The sequence below is a fragment of the Rhineura floridana genome, chromosome 15 (genome assembly GCF_030035675.1).
Source record: "Rhineura floridana isolate rRhiFlo1 chromosome 15, rRhiFlo1.hap2, whole genome shotgun sequence".
Lineage (NCBI taxonomy): Eukaryota > Metazoa > Chordata > Lepidosauria > Squamata > Rhineuridae > Rhineura > Rhineura floridana.
Window position 1 is genome coordinate 34,534,257 of NC_084494.1, and position 17,431 is coordinate 34,551,687.

The window sequence follows — 17,431 nt, forward strand, 5'->3', positions numbered from 1 at the left end:
CAAAGTATGCACAGCCATTGTACCCATGCAGTCTGCACTCGCATCACTCCCCCCCCCCCCGTACACTGCAATTCAACACTTCCTGAATTAATCTAGCCATAGTTTCCCATTAGGTCAGAACCGTGAAACGATGGTTATCAGGATAGGAACAAGGCAGGATGTGAAACCAAGTTCATAACATCCCAGGCGTGTTCCAATCCTGGTAACCATCATTTCCTGGTTTGGACTTAACGGAAAAGTATAACTTAACCCAGGAAGTATCTAATTGCAATGCGCAGTGAATGGAGGACAGACGGGTATAAGGCTTGTGCATAGCTTGGCTTAGCAAGACGAGTAATGTACATCCAAACAGCCAGAGTCACCTGCAGAGTATGAAATGCAGCACAAGAGCTCAAAGGGAGCTCAAAGGGAGGTTGGCTGGGGAACCCATTTCACAGGAACTTTAATCGTGCACAAAAGTACAGAAGCTTGACAGACCTGTAAACCTCGAGCCCACCTTGTAGCTGTCCCAGCCTGCACCGGTACCTTTAGGCCTATACGTAGGGCAGACGGGAGCACTAGCTGCCTTCACCCTAAATAAGATGTTCTTTCCAGGATTGGGATGTTGGGATTATGGAAGGGGGCGAGGCCTGCGCAGCCTCCAGATGATGCTTGGGTAAGCCACAAGAGTTATAAATAAATAAAATTTTATTTCTGAGTCGCCTGTCTGGCCAAAAAACGGCCACTCTAGGCGACGAGTTGATTTAAACTTGTTGGCTTTTCTTCAAAACCATACTCTCTCTGCCTGTTGCTGGACTTGGTGGGTCCTGTAGGCTATTCTGTCACCATCTTTCCATGCTGTGTCTTTACTTCAGGCAGTTCTGTTTTTATTTATTTATTTATTTATTTATTTTTGGCTGCTTGTCTCTTGTACCACCATTTCCCTCCCTGTTGGTTCCCCCCCCTCCCCTCTTTAGGCTGAGACGGCTGCAAACAGGATATGCAAAGTGTTGGCAGTGAACCAGGAGAACGAGCACCTGATGGAAGACTATGAGAAGCTGGCTTCTGATGTGAGTCTTGGCTGTCCCTTCCCTCTCCCCTGCATGTGGCTGAAGGGGGGCCTCCACTGGGCAGGCACTGGGGCTACTGCTCCTCTTGAAAGATTGCCATATCTGACGGAGGAGCGGTTTCATGCAACAGGCTGTCAGTGGACCACCCTAGATGTAGCTATTGCTGAGAAAATGGGACATAGGCTGCAGGATCACGTGGTCACTCTCCTCCCAGAAGTGAATTCCAACGCGCATATGCACAAGCATTGATATGTTCAGACAGGGAGGTTGGGCTAGTTGTCAAACCTCAGTGGCAAAGGAGTCTGGTGGGCCTTATCCAGTGTCTGTGGATGGCTCCATGTCAGTGGAGGGTGGTGGAATCTGCTCCGGGTTTCAAGCAGTTCCTTGGAAGTTCAGACTAAAACCCGGAGTGGATTGCATAGACATAGAGCTGCCACCGACTTTATCAACAACTAGCAAAGGTGCCTACATGCCCCTTAACTGTGACTCAAGCTGGAGTTAGGGGAGACTTTGCCAGGGGTGGAACATGCAACTCTGGGGCAGACTCTTGATCTCTTCCTCCTGTTGTTAACCCCGTATCTCCCTCCCCACCTACAATCCTCAGCTGCTGGAGTGGATTCAACGCACTATTCCCTGGCTGGAGAACCGTGTTCCACAGAAGACCATACAAGAAATGCAGCAGAAGTTGGAGGATTTTCGTGACTACCGGAGGGTCCATAAACCCCCCAAGGTGCAGGAGAAGTGTCAGCTGGAGATCAACTTCAACACCTTGCAGACCAAGCTGCGGCTAAGCAACCGGCCGGCCTTCATGCCCTCCGAGGGAAAAATGGTCTCGGTGAGTGTGCCTGACTGGCCATCTTACAAAGGAGAAGGGAACACCTCCGGGAACTGCAGATCAAAGCTCCAGTTTGTACTAGGTGGGTGTTCTTCCCTGTCACCAGAGGCAGGATGGACGTGACTATCGGCCAATGAAACAATCGGAGACAGCTTCAAAGAAAAGGGGTGTGAGTCAAGAAGTTGGCTTCAAATCTCACTTCTGCTACAAACTTGCTATAGGGCCTTAGGCAAGCCAAAATCTCCTGCTGTTCTTCCCCCCCCCCAGCTGCAGTCTGCAATATGGGAATACTGGCCTATCTTACAGGGCTGTGGTTAAGGTTACTGAGACATGCAGCATGGATAGTGTTGTTGGATCTGAATCTAAGAGAGATACAGTGGCATACATCAAGAGTGTGGAACCTTTGGCCCCTCCAGATGGTGCTGAATTACAACCCCCATAACTCCCAGCAAGCATGGCCAGTGGCCAGGAATGATGGGAGTTGTAGTTCAGCAACACCTGAGAGGCCAAAGGTTCCCCACACCTGGCAGACATAGTCAAATTCTTCTCATCCCCCTAGAGGCCTGGTGTCTCTCAGCCTTTCTCAGCCTGGTGACCTCCATCAGCCTCAGCCCCAGCCAGCGGGAAGGAAGAGTCTAAAACAGCTGGAGGGCACCTGGTTGGAGACTGCTGCTTCAGAGGATGTAGGGTGGACTGCAGGTAGCTGCTTAAAGCCCCTCTCTCCGCGTGTGCAAGGGGAGGTGGAAGCTTGGTGCACCCCTGATATGACAGGTTAACCGGGGCAATATGCAGGCTGCATGGATGACTTCAAATTGGCTGCTAAGAATCTTCTGTGGCTTCCCTTTCCCACCCCACAGCTGGTATAGCACAGTGGGGAGGAGAGCCTGGCTGGGAGTCCAGAGTCTGCGAGTTCAAATCCCCGCTCGTATCTCCTGGGGGTCAAGGGTCATTTAAAGATCACCCCCACAGTGAGTGGCTCAGGGGTTACGTGCCCTGCCACCTGTGCAGCCGTGGGCAAGCTGCATAGTCCCAAGGAGCCCAGTTGCCCCCCAGCTGGCAGTTGTGGACAAGGAAGGGGCTGGCTCGTGCAGCTGGGGCAAGCTGAGCAGGCTCTAGCCAGCTGGGGAGGACTAGCCTCAGAGGGAGGCAATGGTAAACCCCCTCTGGATACTGCTTACCATGAAATCCCTATTCATAGGATTGCCATAAGTCACGATTGACTTGAAGGCAGTCCGTTTCCACTTTTTCCCACCCCACCCCCCAAGAGTTTCCTAGTCAATCACATACCTAATGGGTGTATAATCAAGGCGATTAGAACAATTTCAAAAAACCATTAGAAGCTGTTACTGAAATTTTCCAAAATGTCTTTGTCTTTCTTTGTTCCGCTTTGTTTGTTTATGGCCGTAGGGTGTGTTCTTTTAACAATGGATTACATCTATATCCCAGCCTTCCTCCCAAAGGAAGCCCAGGACAGCAAGCAAATGATAAATCACTAAAAACATTATTTATTTATTTAAGACATTCATATACCACTTTTCAGGTGGACCTCACAAAGCAGTTTACATAAGTTTATTACGATGACAAGCAGTGATTTTTTTAAAAGTTACAATAAAATGGAAAAGATAGCTTGTTTAAGAAGAATCTGCTACTGCTTCTTCTCCTCTCACCTCGGGTCAAGATGGTTCTACTGCAGATGCCCCTGTGGTGACAGTTGGAGGAAACTGTTACTGTTATGTTCAGTAACATCTTTTTTTTCTCGTTAAAGTAGACGTTTGCAACCAATTTGGGGGGCGCCCGAGGTGAGACATAGGATAAAAACGCAGAAGCGTTATGATGCACCTGGGGCTTTTGCTGAAACCTTCCCCCCTTCCCCTTCCGAATTTTCCCAGGATATCAATAATGGCTGGCAGCACTTGGAGCAGGCAGAGAAAGGGTATGAAGAGTGGCTGCTGAATGAGATCCGGAGGCTGGAAAGGTTGGACCACTTGGCTGAGAAGTTCAGGCAGAAGGCGTCAATCCATGAATCCTGGACCGAAGGTGAGCCTAAGAACATAGGAAGCCGCCTTATGCCAAGTGAGACTATTGGCCCAACTAGCTCAGTATTGCCTACACTGACTGGCAGAGGCGCACCAGGGTTCCAAGCAGAGTTCTCTGCCAGCCCCAGGCGCTGCTGAGGATTGAACTTGGGACCTTCCGCATGCGAAGCAGATGCTCACTGATCCCCTTGGTGAACTTCTGAAGTTGTCATCGCCCCCGACCCAAATTCTTAGGAATGTAAATGAAATAAAGCCAAGAAATATCAGTATATAAGCAACATTTATTAATCGTCAGTCACCATTAATAGGAATCATCACATGTAAAAAAATAAGGAAGTAAAACAAGCGAAAAGAATAATTCCATACTTGTTATCGTCTGTAATGAGATGGATGGGCCCATTGGATTTTTACTGTTGTATCGTGGAGTCATCTTCTTATACAGAGGCTCCTCATTGGCAAGGGAGCTGAACCCCATACATGCCCTTTATTTCTGAGGCTCATAGCTCTAAGTGTTCGCATTATACCTCACACTTCTTTTCTACCCCTAGGCCCTTTTCAGCCCCCTTTCGACCCCCAGGTCTTTACTCACCCCCTGCATAGTCCCACTGACACCAAGGGTCAGTACTGACCACTTTTGGGAAACCCAAAACTAGCAGAGATGCTCCAGGATTCCAAGCAGGGTTCTCTCCCACCCCCACCCGGAGGTGTCGGGACTCGAATCTGGGACCTTCTGCGTGCAAAGCAGGTGCTCTGTCGTTGAGCTGTGATCCTTCCTGAGTCAATGGGACGCACACCAAGCTGCCTTCTCCTGGCCATTGGTCCAGCTTACCTAGTATCATCTGCTCTGACTAGCAGCGGTCAGTCTTTCACACCCTTCCTATCCAGGATCCCTTTTAACTGTAGATGCCAGGAACTGGACCTTGGACCTTCCATGTGCAAAAGCATGTGCTGTACCGCTGATCTGCAGCTCCTCCACAGTAGTGCCAGGATGATCCGGTCTTTGGGAGGAGGGAGGGAAATTGATTAAGTCTAAGAGATTCTATTGGAGGAGGGTGACAGTTGCTAAGGTCTATAGGAAGCTGCCTTATTGGGCCGTCTAGCTCAGCATTGTCTATGGTCTCTACTGACTGTCAGTGGCTGTCCCAGGATTTCAGGCAGGGGATGTTCCCAGCACTACCAGGGGATGCCAGGGGTTCAGCCTTTTATTTATTACAGGGTTCTTAACCTGTAGGCCATGGTCCCCTAGGGGGGTCCGTGGATGGGCTTGGGGGAGTCCATGAACTGGACGCACACACAAAAATCCATTTCCAATGTAATGCATTTTTTAAAATTTATTTCTGAGAGCCCATAGCTTTCATCAAATTCTTAAAAGGGGTCTATGACCCCAAAAAGATTACGAACCACTGATATATTGCATTTATTAGTCACTTTTTCATAAAAAAGTGACCCAAAGTGTCTTACAAAGTGACAATAGGTGCTCTACCACTGAACTAAGTCTCCTCCACAAAGTTTTAGCAGGATAATTTTGTCGTTTTGCTTGCTGCCTCTTCTGACTCTTGCAGGAGCAGTAAAGCTACAGCTGCTGCCTTCGACCTATGGCTGCGCATGGCTCAGGGTAGACATTGCTGGGCTAGACAGATCCCGGGCAGTGCTATGGTGCCCCCTGCTTTAACAATAAATAAATAAATAAATCCAAATTCTACACCAAGAAAAGCTGAGTCCTGCAGCCTGTATAAATTATGCAAACTTCATAAAATATCAGCCACTGGCAGGAGCCGGGTAAGTGATGCAAACCCAGGAGTGGTGCTCATCACATGGTAAAAATTTTTCTGGACTACACCACTTCAGGCTGCAGGTATGTGGTGGTGGGGAGACTGTGTCAAAGAATGCTGCTGTGCATCAAACTGCCTGCACTGAGGGGGGGGGGAACCCAGCAGGTTAGAAAGAGAATCCCAGCCTTATTCCTCAAATGCTAGTTTTCTAAGCGTGGGTTTTTGTTTTAATTTTAGTCATGCAGCCCCCCACTTGCTGTATGAAGTGGTTAAGTCCAGGACCAGTTTTAATTGCATAACAGTCTGGAGCCTGTTACACAGGAGTTAAGCCTTCTTGTCCAGCCTGGATCTTCTCTAGTGTGCAGTATTATCTCTAGTTATGATGGCTATCTCATGCTTTCAGTATGCCTCTGAATACCAGTTGCTGGGGAATATGAATGGGGAGTTCTGTGGTGCTCATTCCTACTTGTGGGCTTCCTAGAGAGGCATCTGCGTGGCCACTGCAGGGAAGGGATAGGAGAGCCTCTGGTCCCATTCAGCGGGGCTTTTCTCACATTCTTAAAGGCACGGAGTGAACCGTTGAGGGGGTATCAGGCTGCCTTGCCTGCATTCTGGTGAGGTTCCCTGATGGGGAGGGCTGCTGGTGGCTGTGTGCTTTTGGAGGTGGCACAGATGTGCCTCCCCTTTCACAGCGGGGAGGCGGGCTTCTCCAGGGGCTCTCCTGTCTTGTTAAACGTCTCACTCTGGCCTCTTCTGCTCTCACCGTTGTTCAAACCAGATGGCGAGGCGCGAGGGCCAAACCTTCCAACATGGCAGCTGTGTGTCTTGTTCCGTAGAAAAATACCATAATCCCCCCTTCTGGAAGGAATGTACTGGAAGGAATGTTGTTCTCATAGAGAGGGTTGGAGAAAAAACATTTGCGCAGAGGGTGGGGAGGAAATGCAACTTGACTTGTCTAGCACAGGGTTTCCCCTAGCACTCCAAGGGCCCAGGATGCATCTGTTCTCCCAGGCTCAGCTGCAGCCCCTCCAAGGCAGAAGGAAGCTGCAGTTCAGCCTTGGAAGACCAGCTTAAAGCAGGTGGCTGACTTGCTCACCCCTCTGTGTGTGGCCTGGTTATTTAGATTGAAAATAAAATTGGTTGGCCGTTGGGCAGCAGACCAGGAGCTCCTTCTCACCTGATGCTCGTTCAGCCGAAGGAACCTCTTACCATGGGATGGGATGGCCACTAGCAGAGGTGGTGTATGTGTGTGTTTTAAACAAGTGTCAATTCATGGAGGACAAATCTTTCTGTGGTTATTCATCTTATTTTGTGTGTGTATTGAGAAGCCAATATCTTGATGTGGAGAGAGGGGGAAAGGAGTGGCAGGGGACATTTGGCTAACCACTGCTGGGGACAGACTGCTGGGTTAGGCAAACCTTGAATTGGATCCAACATGACATATCCTATCATATTTTTTATGCCTTCAGGGAGTTCAGTACGAAAGGTTGGGGTATATGCAGAGCTGTGCATACGCTGATATTTCCCCACAAGTATACCGTGCCTGCCTTGAACCATAAGGTCATCAGCAGAGGCCCTGCTCTCCAGCCTGTCATTACGTGAGGCCTGGTGGCTAAGTCCGAGGGACAGGGCCTTTTCAGTGGTGGCTCCAAAATGGTAGACTACTCCTTTGCAGAGAGTCCCTCTCTCCTTGCTTTTAGAAGAGGTTTGAAGGCCTGTTTATTCAGGCGCTGTTTTTCACATGAGGCTCGTTTCTTGTGTCTTAATGTTACCTATTTAAATTATGCATCCATGTGTGTTACTGCTCACTTGATTCTCCTGTGGCACCTGGATTGCCCCAGCGTGGTGCAGAAAAGCAGGGTGTCTGTTAAACAAAGGCAGAGAGAAAGCCACAGAACTGAAATTTGAGGAGTGTGGTTTCCTAACAATCTTAGTTTTCATCTGGGGAGGGGGCCCCTGCTGACTCAGGGCAGGGGGAGGGCTGAGTAATATTCCCCACAGATGGGGGTAGGACTGTGGGGCGTCTTGCCACTCCCCTTGAGAATAAGCGGCACAGAACCATTTTAAAGTGGATTATATTATGCAGAGGGTGGAAGAAATTGGTTTAATTTTGCAAAGTTTATTCCACTCGTAGAATTCATCTAGTTAAATGCAGATTGCACATGCTGTAGGTTTGGGTGCTGTTATGGGCTGTGTTCAAAAATAGGAATATAGGGTGTTATTCAGTGCTAGTCCTACACAGGATAGACCCATTGAAGTTAGCAGACATGGCTAACTTAGGTTCATTTATTTCAACTGCTCTACTCTGAGTAGGTCTTAGTTGAACACAACTCATAGGCAGTTTCCTTCTTCCAGGTCATCTAGGCTAGTATGGTTGGCTCCAGCTGTCAGCAGCTGTCTATGGTCTCAGGCAGGGAAAAGTCTTTCCTATCATTTTGCTGTCTGACCCTTTTAACTAGCGATGCTGGGGACTGAACCCAGGACCTTCTGCGTGCAGGACAGGTGCTCTTCCACTGAGCTATGATCACTGCCTTCCCCTTAAAGTTTTGGGTTCAAACAATCTGGAGCAGGATTTCCCACTTTTGAGTTGATTGACTCCTTTATAAAGTTGTCACTGACCCCAGCCCAAATTCTTAGGAATGTAAATGAAATAACGTAAAGAAATAAAGTTAATATATAATCAACATTTATTATCAATCGCTATTACTGGAAATCATAAAAAGTAAAAAAAGAAGACGTTAAATACAGAGGCGTTCTTCATTGACAAAGGTGGTGCACTCTGTACATGCCCATGCCCTTTATTTTGGAGGCTCATCGTTCCTAATTTAATTTTTTCACATTTTATCTCATATACTTCTTTTTCACCCCTAGGCCCTTTTAACCCCCATTTCAGCCTCTAGATCTTTATTCACCCCCTGCCTAGTCCCGCTGACCCCAAGGAGTTGATATCAACCACTTTGGGAAACCCTGATCTAGATCCTGTGCCAAGAAAAGCTCTGTTCTGTGGCCTTTTAAAAAATTAAGCTAATTGGTAAACATTTCCCCTGGTTTGTTGTCTTTTTTTGGGGGGGGGTTGCATATTTTATTTGGCTTCGCTAATCATGGAGAAGAGCAACAAGCTATGTTGTACAACTAAAATACTCCCTCCCTGAACCGCTAACCTCTTACTCAAAGACCCTTTGGGACTTCTGACCAGGCATTGCCTACTCACTTTTCAGATATTGCTTGACATCCGTAAAGGCTAGAAACCTTTTTAGAAATGAAAACTGAGATTCTGAAGAAGCAGAAGAGTGTGTGTGTGTGTGTGCATGCGTGCGCGCACGCACACAAACCTCCAAGGAGCCCAAGGCAGTGCACATGGTCCTCCCCTGCATTTTAACCTCACAACAACCCTGGAGGTAGGTTAGGCCAACAGTTGGTGACTGGCCTAAGATCACCCAGTGAGCTCCATGGCTGAGCTGGGATTTGAACCAGGATCTTCCTAGTCCAGTACTCTCTAACCACTGTACCACTCTGGCTCCCAACTCTGTAACCCAGTACTTTTTTCCCCTTGCAGAATGTTGTCATACTCACCAACCCCTCGGGTGTAGCTTGAGGGACCTGGGCTCAGTTGGCTGAAAGTGACCTGTGCATTTAGGAAGATCCCCAGTTCGGTCTGTGGCCTCTCCAGTTAAAAAGGCTCCAGTAACAAGTAATGGGAAAGAGAGACACAGACTCAAGCTCAAGATCCTGGTAAGCCACCGCTGACCCGACTGAACCATGTTGGGCTGGGTGGACCAATGGTCTGACTCACCTTCACATGCAGAGTGCTTCAGTGCCAGCCTGATTGTGGCGATAGTTGTCCGCCAACTGGCTCACCCTTCTAATCCCTTTTTTAAAGAAGAAGCAACTACATCTCTCTCTCCAAACGCTGCAACCTGCAAGTCCAGCAGCAAACTGTCAAGGAGTCTGTCTGGGTTTTTTTTGCCTACTCCACTTCTCTGCAGTGGTGACTGTTGCGGCTGGTGGTGCTGGCTCAGGATGGGTGTTTTCAAGTTGTTTACTGCCTTTAGTCCTGGCTGGAACCCATTTGTCACCACCCCTATTCTTAGCAGAACCTGGGGAAAGTGTTATCAACATCCCTGCAGCTTCCTGTTGGGCCTGGTCAGATACATGGCAAATTCCTTTGTCTGCAGCAAAGGGGAGCACCCCCACCATCCAGGCTGCTGTCCTCGTCTGTCTCCTCTCCCCCCCCCCGGCTTCATCCATCAAAGTGGGCAGACAGTTGTTATAGGAGGCATAGTCACCCCCAGGGAGGTGAGAGGGAGGGAGCTCATTTGGTGCTAGAGACGCTCTCTTCTAAGATCCTGCCTGGACTGTGGACAAAGCAGGAAGGTAGCCAAGCTTCCTGTTTAAATGTTCCTCGGCCACTGAGGCTGTTCTAGCTGTGTTTGGTTCTTTTTACACTTGAATCCCAGTTCTAGAGGACAAGTTCAGAAAACCTGGCCTGGTTGCAGTTTACAACAGACCCTAAATAATTAGGATTCCAAACTTTACTTTTAAAAAAGAAATCAGGCTTTTAAGCCACATGACTGGTTGGGAATCTTGCAAAAAACCTTTCAGAAGCCAAAAGAGAGCTTTGCAATCTGTGTTCAGGAGGACAGCTCAGCCCTCTCGCCCTCCTACAGTCCCCCAACCCCTTTGGCAGTTTCACACACAGAAACGTCACTGCCACCAGACTCATTCCACTTGGTGCGAAGCAGAAGTGCAAGCAAGGCTGTGCTTTTAAAAAGAACAGATTTATTGATGCACAGAACCTGTGTAATTGAAGCAAATGTGTTATTTTGTGTGATTCTTCTGATGCGAGTAAGGGAGCACTGTGCCAGGCTTTGAAGCTCCATTATTGTACAATTACAAATCCCTAAAATGCCAGGAAAGAGCGAAACCTGAGTGTGCCATTTCGGTATCCTTAGAAATTGACTTGCCCTAGCCCTCAAGTGATGGTTTGTTGATATCTTTGGAGCTGCTGAAGGTGGTGGTGAAAAGGATGTGCCCCTGTTCTGATCCTCATCTTGTCATGGAAAGCAGCCTGTACGATTGGACAGTAAGGATCCTTTCCTGTGAATCAGGCTTTTATTGCTGTGCAGAATTTGTACATAGGACTAACCAAAGGGAGCAGCTCAATTCGCTGTTGCGCATGGGTATCTCCAGTAAAGGTGGAGCAGCACTTGCAACAGCAAGGCAATCTGGTCTAGGGCAGTGGCATGCTTTGTGCCTGGGCTGTTACTGCTGTGGAAAGGGGGCTGCTTCTTCCTAGATAGTCAGGCAGCCTGTGGCCAGGAGCGCTTCTTCACACTTCAGCTTGGTGTGCTGGCTGTATCTCTCTCCGGATCAAGCAATTATAAATTTATCTTCCCCCTCCCGAGTACCCCAACCACCCTGGGCCTCAGTGGATGGCACCCATACCTCTTGGACCCCCTCACTGTAACTTCTGGCAATGACCTTGCTCTTCCCCCCAAAGGTGGCCAGTTTTTCAAGGCACAAAGACTACTGGCTCCTCGTTGGCACTTCCAAAACAGACTCGGAGGCTGCTTCAGGACCTTGGGGGCAACGGCGTCCCTGAAATTGCTCCGTGCGCCTCCCATCAGTCCCTCAAAGAGGGTCCCAGACACAGGAAGTAGACTCTGGGCTTCCTCTGGTTACACAGGAAATAAGAGAACTGCCTGCAGTTGAGATTCCTGAGCTTGGAGCTCTGTCCTTGGGCTCCGGATTCCTTCTGGTTTATCCTCTGGTTGGGATGCCATTGCCACCACCTCCATCTCTACCCCCAGCCCCAGAACCAAATCCCTTTCCCAGCTTCAGTTTGGGGCCAAGGCAAGCCACATTTGCTAGCACCATGGCACTAGCTGGAGCTTTCTGCACTAATTCAAAAGCTATTTGAGTTGGGAGCAGAAAAACTGCTTGAGTTTTGAAAAATGCTCTTCTGTTCCAATCAGCTGTTCCGTGGGACACGCTCAGCTTGGAAATTTCTTCCTTGGCTGCCAGCCAGGCAGAGTTCCAGACAATCTGGGAGCTGCGAACTGTGGAGGGGAGAGAGAGTGGCCAGCTCTCTGTGCTAACTGAATGCTAGTAGCCTAGGCAGAGGGACTTAGCTTTGGAACAGAGATCTCCCCTGCCCTCTTTTTTTTATTTAAAAAAAACCCCCACAACTTGTGTGCTACATGAAGGGCTTCAAAAAACCGAGTGAGAGTGCTTGCACCATCATATGCCCCATGAGGTGTGGAGACCTGACCCTCTGCAACACCAGCCTGCCAATAAGTGAGCAGTGATGTCATCCCAAGGCAAGGATTATCTTGGGATTCCCCGTGCTGGCCTCTGCTGCTGCTGTGACAGGTGTAGGGGAATCCCTGACGCATCAGCGTGGTCCAGAAAGCATGCCCCTCCACCACCACCCCGAGCTGTGACCAACAAGGCAAAGGGGACAGCCACATGCAGTGTTAATAATGAGCAAAGCTGCAGTGGCAAGGAGGGTGGGTGGCCTGCACGTTGTTTTGGGAGCTGATGGAGGAAAATATGCCTGCATCTTCTTTTGCTTGGAAGCCAGCCTGCAATTTTAATCTGGGTGGGGAAAAGCCACGCTGTATTCCAGGGACGGCAAATGTTTGGGAAACCCTGGATGAGGCTGACAGACAGCGTGACAGGCGGTTGGGAAGGGCTGTTGCTCCATAACAGAGCGTCTGCCTTGCATGCAGAAGGGCCCAGTTCCACCGCCTGCTTCTCCAGGTAGGGCTGGGGAAGAATCCGTGCCTGAAATCCTGGAGAGCTTCTGCCAAATAGTGAGCTGGGTGGACCGATCGTCCTGACTCAGTTTAAGGCAGCTTCCAGTGTTGTGATGATGCTGGTTGTTTCCACTCTTTGCCATGCTGGCTGAAATGCTCACGGTACAGAGAGAAGTGCAGGGGGTGATGCTATTAGAACAGCCTCCCCACCTCCCTCGCCCGGCTCCCTCCAGCTCTTTTGGACTACAACTTTAGCCCGAAAGAGCTGGAGGGAACCAGGCTTGAGGAGGGGAGGGGGCATTGAGGAAAGCCCTTCCCTGGGGTTCTCGGTGTCCTCGCCTGTGGCAAGCAGCCTCTCCTCTGCTTCAGATCCCAAATGGATCTGTGAGAACAAGCTATGTGGATCTGTCTTTCGAGTCAGACTCGAGCCAGTTGGAGGAACTGCGTGTTCTAACATGGGCTCTGCACTGCAAGGGGCATTGTCCTGTGCCATCGTTCTTTGCCACTCGCTCACGGCTCCAGCTGCTGATTGTTACAGTGGCAGAAGCAAAGGCTCATTCTCCCGCCCCCCAAAAAAATCCAGAAGCCCCACAGGGCCGCTGCCAGTCAGTGTAGACAATACTGTAAACTAGGACCAATGGTCCGACTCATTATAAAGCAGCTTTCTGTGTGCTGGTGTTCCAAGGCCCTCCCACTCACCTAACCGGTAAGGAGCAAAGCTCCACAACCGCTGTAGCTGCCCCCTGGCCTGCCAGGCCTGCTGCACAGCCTGGTCTTCCTGGGAAAATTGGGGGCGATCTTCCCATCTGCGTTTGAGGAGAGCGAGGGAGCGAGATGAGATTGATCCTGGCCAAGGAGATGTTGCAGGAAGCTTGGTGCAGCGAGTTGTTGTAAAATGGGGCATGGAAACGGGGCTAGGTAAGGCTGCAGAACGATAAACTGCCCCTCTTGTGGAGTGACTCATATGCACATAATGGCTAGAGTAGAAAAGGCCGGGCTCCTTCTGGGAGGAAGGGTGGGATATAGATTAAATAAATAAAGGCTGGGTGTGTCTTTGCTTCCAGCCAAGCTAAGTGGCACACTCTGATGCAAGGGCTGTGAAATATCCTGGGGGACAGGCCTGCTTCTGAAGTTCCAGTGGCAATATATATTATTAAACTGCTGTATCGTGTATTTCAAGCACACATAAGAATCTGTCTGACACCGAGTCAGACCGTTGGCCCATCTAGGTTAGTATTATCTACTCCAGTTGCACGGAACCTGTAGCTCAGCAGCCTCCGGAGGGCCACAGCTCCCATCAGCCCCAGCAAGCGTGGCCATTGGCCAGGAATGCTGGGAGTTGTAGTTCAGCAATCTCTGGAGGGCCAAAGGGTTCCGCATGCCTGCTGTATGCTGACCAGCAGCAGCTCTCCAGGGTTTCCGGCAGGGGACACTCCTAGCCCTACCCCGACACCTTCTGAATGCAAAATAGGTCCTCTGCCACTGAGCTGCAGCCTCTCTCCAAAGAGTCACTTCATGTTATCTTGATGAACATAACCCTGTATGGTAGGCCGTTGGATTATCCTTGCATGACAGATGGGGAAGTGGTGCTGTCTCGTTGATCGTATGCAGGTGGGACTGAGGTGAGATTTGAACTGGAGGACCTCCTGGGCTACATCGGCCCTTGTGGTGAGCTCCATGGGAGACCTGTGACGTTGCTGCATGTGAGGCTGGGTGCCTACTTGGCCTGTTCTCTTGGTAGCATCTGACCAGGCCACGTCTTCTTTCCCCAACCGCAGGTAAAGAGGCCATGCTGAGGCAGAAGGACTACGAGACAGCCACTCTGTCAGACATCAAGGCCCTGATCAGGAAGCACGAGGCTTTTGAGAGTGACCTGGCGGCTCACCAGGACCGCGTGGAGCAGATTGCGGCAATTGCCCAGGAGCTCAAGTACGTCCTCCTTCCTCCTGGCTCGTCCTCGCAAGCGGCGCTCTTTCTGGGGGCGTTTGCATCCAGGCTGTGTTCAGTGCATGAGACTCTACAGAAATTGTTTTGCAGACTGCAAGCAGGGACACACAACATGGCAGATGAGAGCTCTGTCGTATCCACGCCTTCCTTGCAGGCGTCCCGGAGGCACCTGGTTGGCCACTGTGCGCACAGGATGCTGGCCTAGATGGACCACAGGCCTGATCCAGCAGCCAGGCTCTCCTTTTCTTCTTAACTTGGCCATAACACAGGGGCAGCCTCCTTGCTGAAGCTGTTAGACCAGACGTTGCTGGACTACAGCTCCAGTCATCCCTGGCCATTGGCCATGCTCGCTGGGGCTGATGGGAGGTTTCTTCTCTTTCCTCCTGAGCCAAGCCTCAATCCTCCTCCAGCCTGGGCAGTGAAATCCCCATTTCAGTCCCTCCAGGGTGTTGGGTTTTTTAAAAAATGCTGTAAGATTTGCCGGCATCCTGTGCAGGGAAACGTCAGCAGCTTCCAGCCCCTTTAAAAAAACTTCCCATGTGCCATTCCCTCGCATCGCACAGCCCACATGTGTGTGTCTGACTGGAACCGTCTTGCAGCAAGGGTCTGATACAAAGAGACACTGTGATATTTTTGGCAAATCCAAAATAGCAGTCCTCCCCCCCCCCCATTTTTTTCCATTTGTCACAATCCTTTTCCAGCACATCTTTGGCTCTTGCACAGAGACTGCTGGGATCCCCTCTCTTTTTGGAAAGAGTTCCTTTAAAAAGAGTGCTCTCTTCCCCTTGCGCGTGCGCACACACCCACCCCACACACAGTACCCCATTGTTCTCCTTCCCTCCTCCTTTTATGTGTCGCTCGAATGTGGCTATTGTAAGAGTTTGCTGCAAACTTTCCCCCTTTTTTTTTCTTCCACTCAGATAAACTTACATACAGTTAGTACACACAGAGGCGAGAGAGCAGAGCCCCTGGCATGAATAGAGGCTCTTATTCCAGTGGCCGGGAATGGCAGAGAACTTGGAAACATGGGTGTGTGGGGCCTGGAGCATGACTTCATGGGGAAAACGCACCCACCCACACCCACACCCACCACACACCCCTCCGGCAAAAGCCTTGCAATCGGAAAGCACCGTCTGAAGGCCGGGACACTGGACAGCCCTTTCACCCTACATGTTGCTTAAGAACTCGGAGGCTATGCTCTTTTCTGCTCTCTCCTGGCCTTGTGTCTGGATGGTGCTCACAGTTCCTAGGCCCTCTCCCAAGTTATTTTATTTTACTTAGCAATTCTCTTGCTCTTTTTTGTTTCGTTTTATTTTCTTTTCATCCTTGCTACATCCCAAACGTGTAGCAACATGCAGCCTTCCGGAGGCAGTCTGCTAAAACATTGCATTCAGAGGTTGGCTGAGAATGCGCCACTGTTGAGGCTGGGCACTGTGCCAGCCCCGTCAGTCTGCAGATTTTAGGGAGAGACCTCGACCCAGCAGTCTGGTAGGGATGATCAGCCCGCTCTGCCGCTAGGAGCCTTTAAAGGGGAAGCAGTGCCCCCTGGTGCCCAAGCGCTGTTGCTGTATTAGTTGATTTACTCAGAAGAGTGTGGGGGGGCAAAAGGTGGCTGTGGAAATAGGTGCATGGTGCATCTCCCACCCCGTCACGACCGTCCCACGTCACATCTCCAAGATGATAACTAATACAGGACGCACATAGCATATTACACAACGCAAGAGGTCTCTATCCCAAGGAGCTTGCCGCTGTAAAGTCAGCATCAAGGAGGCAACAGTTCCCCTGCTCCTTTCGCCTTACTTGTGCCTAGTTTCCCTTAAAGGTTCACCCACTGCATGCTTGGAAGAAGAGATGGGAAACACATACACTCACGCCCCCTCCCGCAAAAGCTTTGCAGCAGGAAAGCCAGCATGCTGTAGCTGTTAGAATATTCGACTAGGACCTGGGAGACCCAGGTTCAAATCCCCCACTTGGCCACATGAAACTTGCTGGGTAACCTTGGGCCACTTACAGTCTCTCAGCCTCAGCTTACCTCACACGGTTGTTGTGAGGATAAAACGGTGAGGGAGGAGAATCCTGTCTGCCACTTTGAACCCCTTGGAGGAAAAGTGGGAAATAAAGGTAAGAACATAAATAAATTCAAAACGCAAGCTTGTGTGGAAAAGGCTTCTTTATGTGTGTATGTAGTTATTTATTTCATATCTATCCCACCTTTCTTCCAAGGAGCTCAAGATAGCGTACATGGCTCTTCCCATTTTATCTTCCCATCAACCCTGCGAGGTAGTTTAGGAGGAGAGACAGTGTCTGATCCAAGGTCACCCAGTGAGCTTCATTGGCTGAGTGGGGATATGAACCCTGGTCTCCCAAGCCCTCGCCCAGCACTCTTAACCACAACGCTACACTGGCTCTTTCTGTTCACTTCCTTAGACTTTCTGGGAGATACAGCTTGGCCACCCATTGTTTCTCTGCAGCTTAGCAACCCCCTGCACAAAAAAGGGGGGGATCTCTAATCATTTTAGCTTTAGTCTTATTAGGAAACCTGAAGACCTTTCATGGTCATGTGTGAGTCCATTTAGCTTAAGTCAAGATATTTGGCAGCCCCTCTTTGCAACTGTGATTCTAGACCATATTGATGCATACATAATAATGCGCAGAAATGGGAGCTGGGAGGAGGGAGTAATCTCTGCGCTGCATAATTCCTTGTTGGCAGGCCTTGGATCAGATGGTTATCACCCAGCCTCCTGCCCTGAAACAGGAACCTCTCTAGGCCAGCCTTCGCCAGCCTGGGGTTTTTGACTACAACTCCCATAATCCCCAGCCAGCACAGGGTTGTAGTCTAAAACATCTGGAGGGCACCAGGTTGGTGAAGGCTGCTCTGGGCATTAGCCCACTAGATTTAACCCCCACAATTGGCCCCAGAGCATGGTCTAAAGGCACATGAGGCCACCATCTTGCCGAAGCTAAGCAGGGCTGCGTCTGGTCAGTGCCTGGATGGGAGACCATCTGGGAACCACAGGTGTGCCGCCTTCGGTTC

At 49.9% G+C, this 17,431-nt stretch overlaps 1 protein-coding gene and 1 long non-coding RNA gene across 6 annotated transcripts in view; one reads left to right on the top strand and one right to left on the bottom strand.

Annotated features, from left to right (window-relative positions):
- The window catches only part of ACTN4 (actinin alpha 4), a 107,749-nt gene that overhangs the window by 78,335 nt on the left and 11,983 nt on the right, over positions 1-17,431 (top strand). For all 5 annotated transcript variants that reach the window (XM_061597799.1, XM_061597798.1, XM_061597800.1 and 2 more), the window contains exons 9-12: positions 957-1,049; positions 1,654-1,884; positions 3,774-3,921; positions 14,229-14,379. In XM_061597799.1, the coding sequence (XP_061453783.1) occupies positions 957-1,049; positions 1,654-1,884; positions 3,774-3,921; positions 14,229-14,379 (623 nt within the window). The remainder of the gene's footprint in view (positions 1-956; positions 1,050-1,653; positions 1,885-3,773; positions 3,922-14,228; positions 14,380-17,431) is intronic.
- Positions 3,433-9,698, bottom strand: LOC133370904 (uncharacterized). Its single transcript, XR_009759209.1, has 3 exons — positions 9,486-9,698; positions 4,750-4,918; positions 3,433-3,583 (listed from the first exon to the last, which is right to left on the bottom strand). It is a non-coding gene; the product is annotated as an uncharacterized LOC133370904 (long non-coding RNA).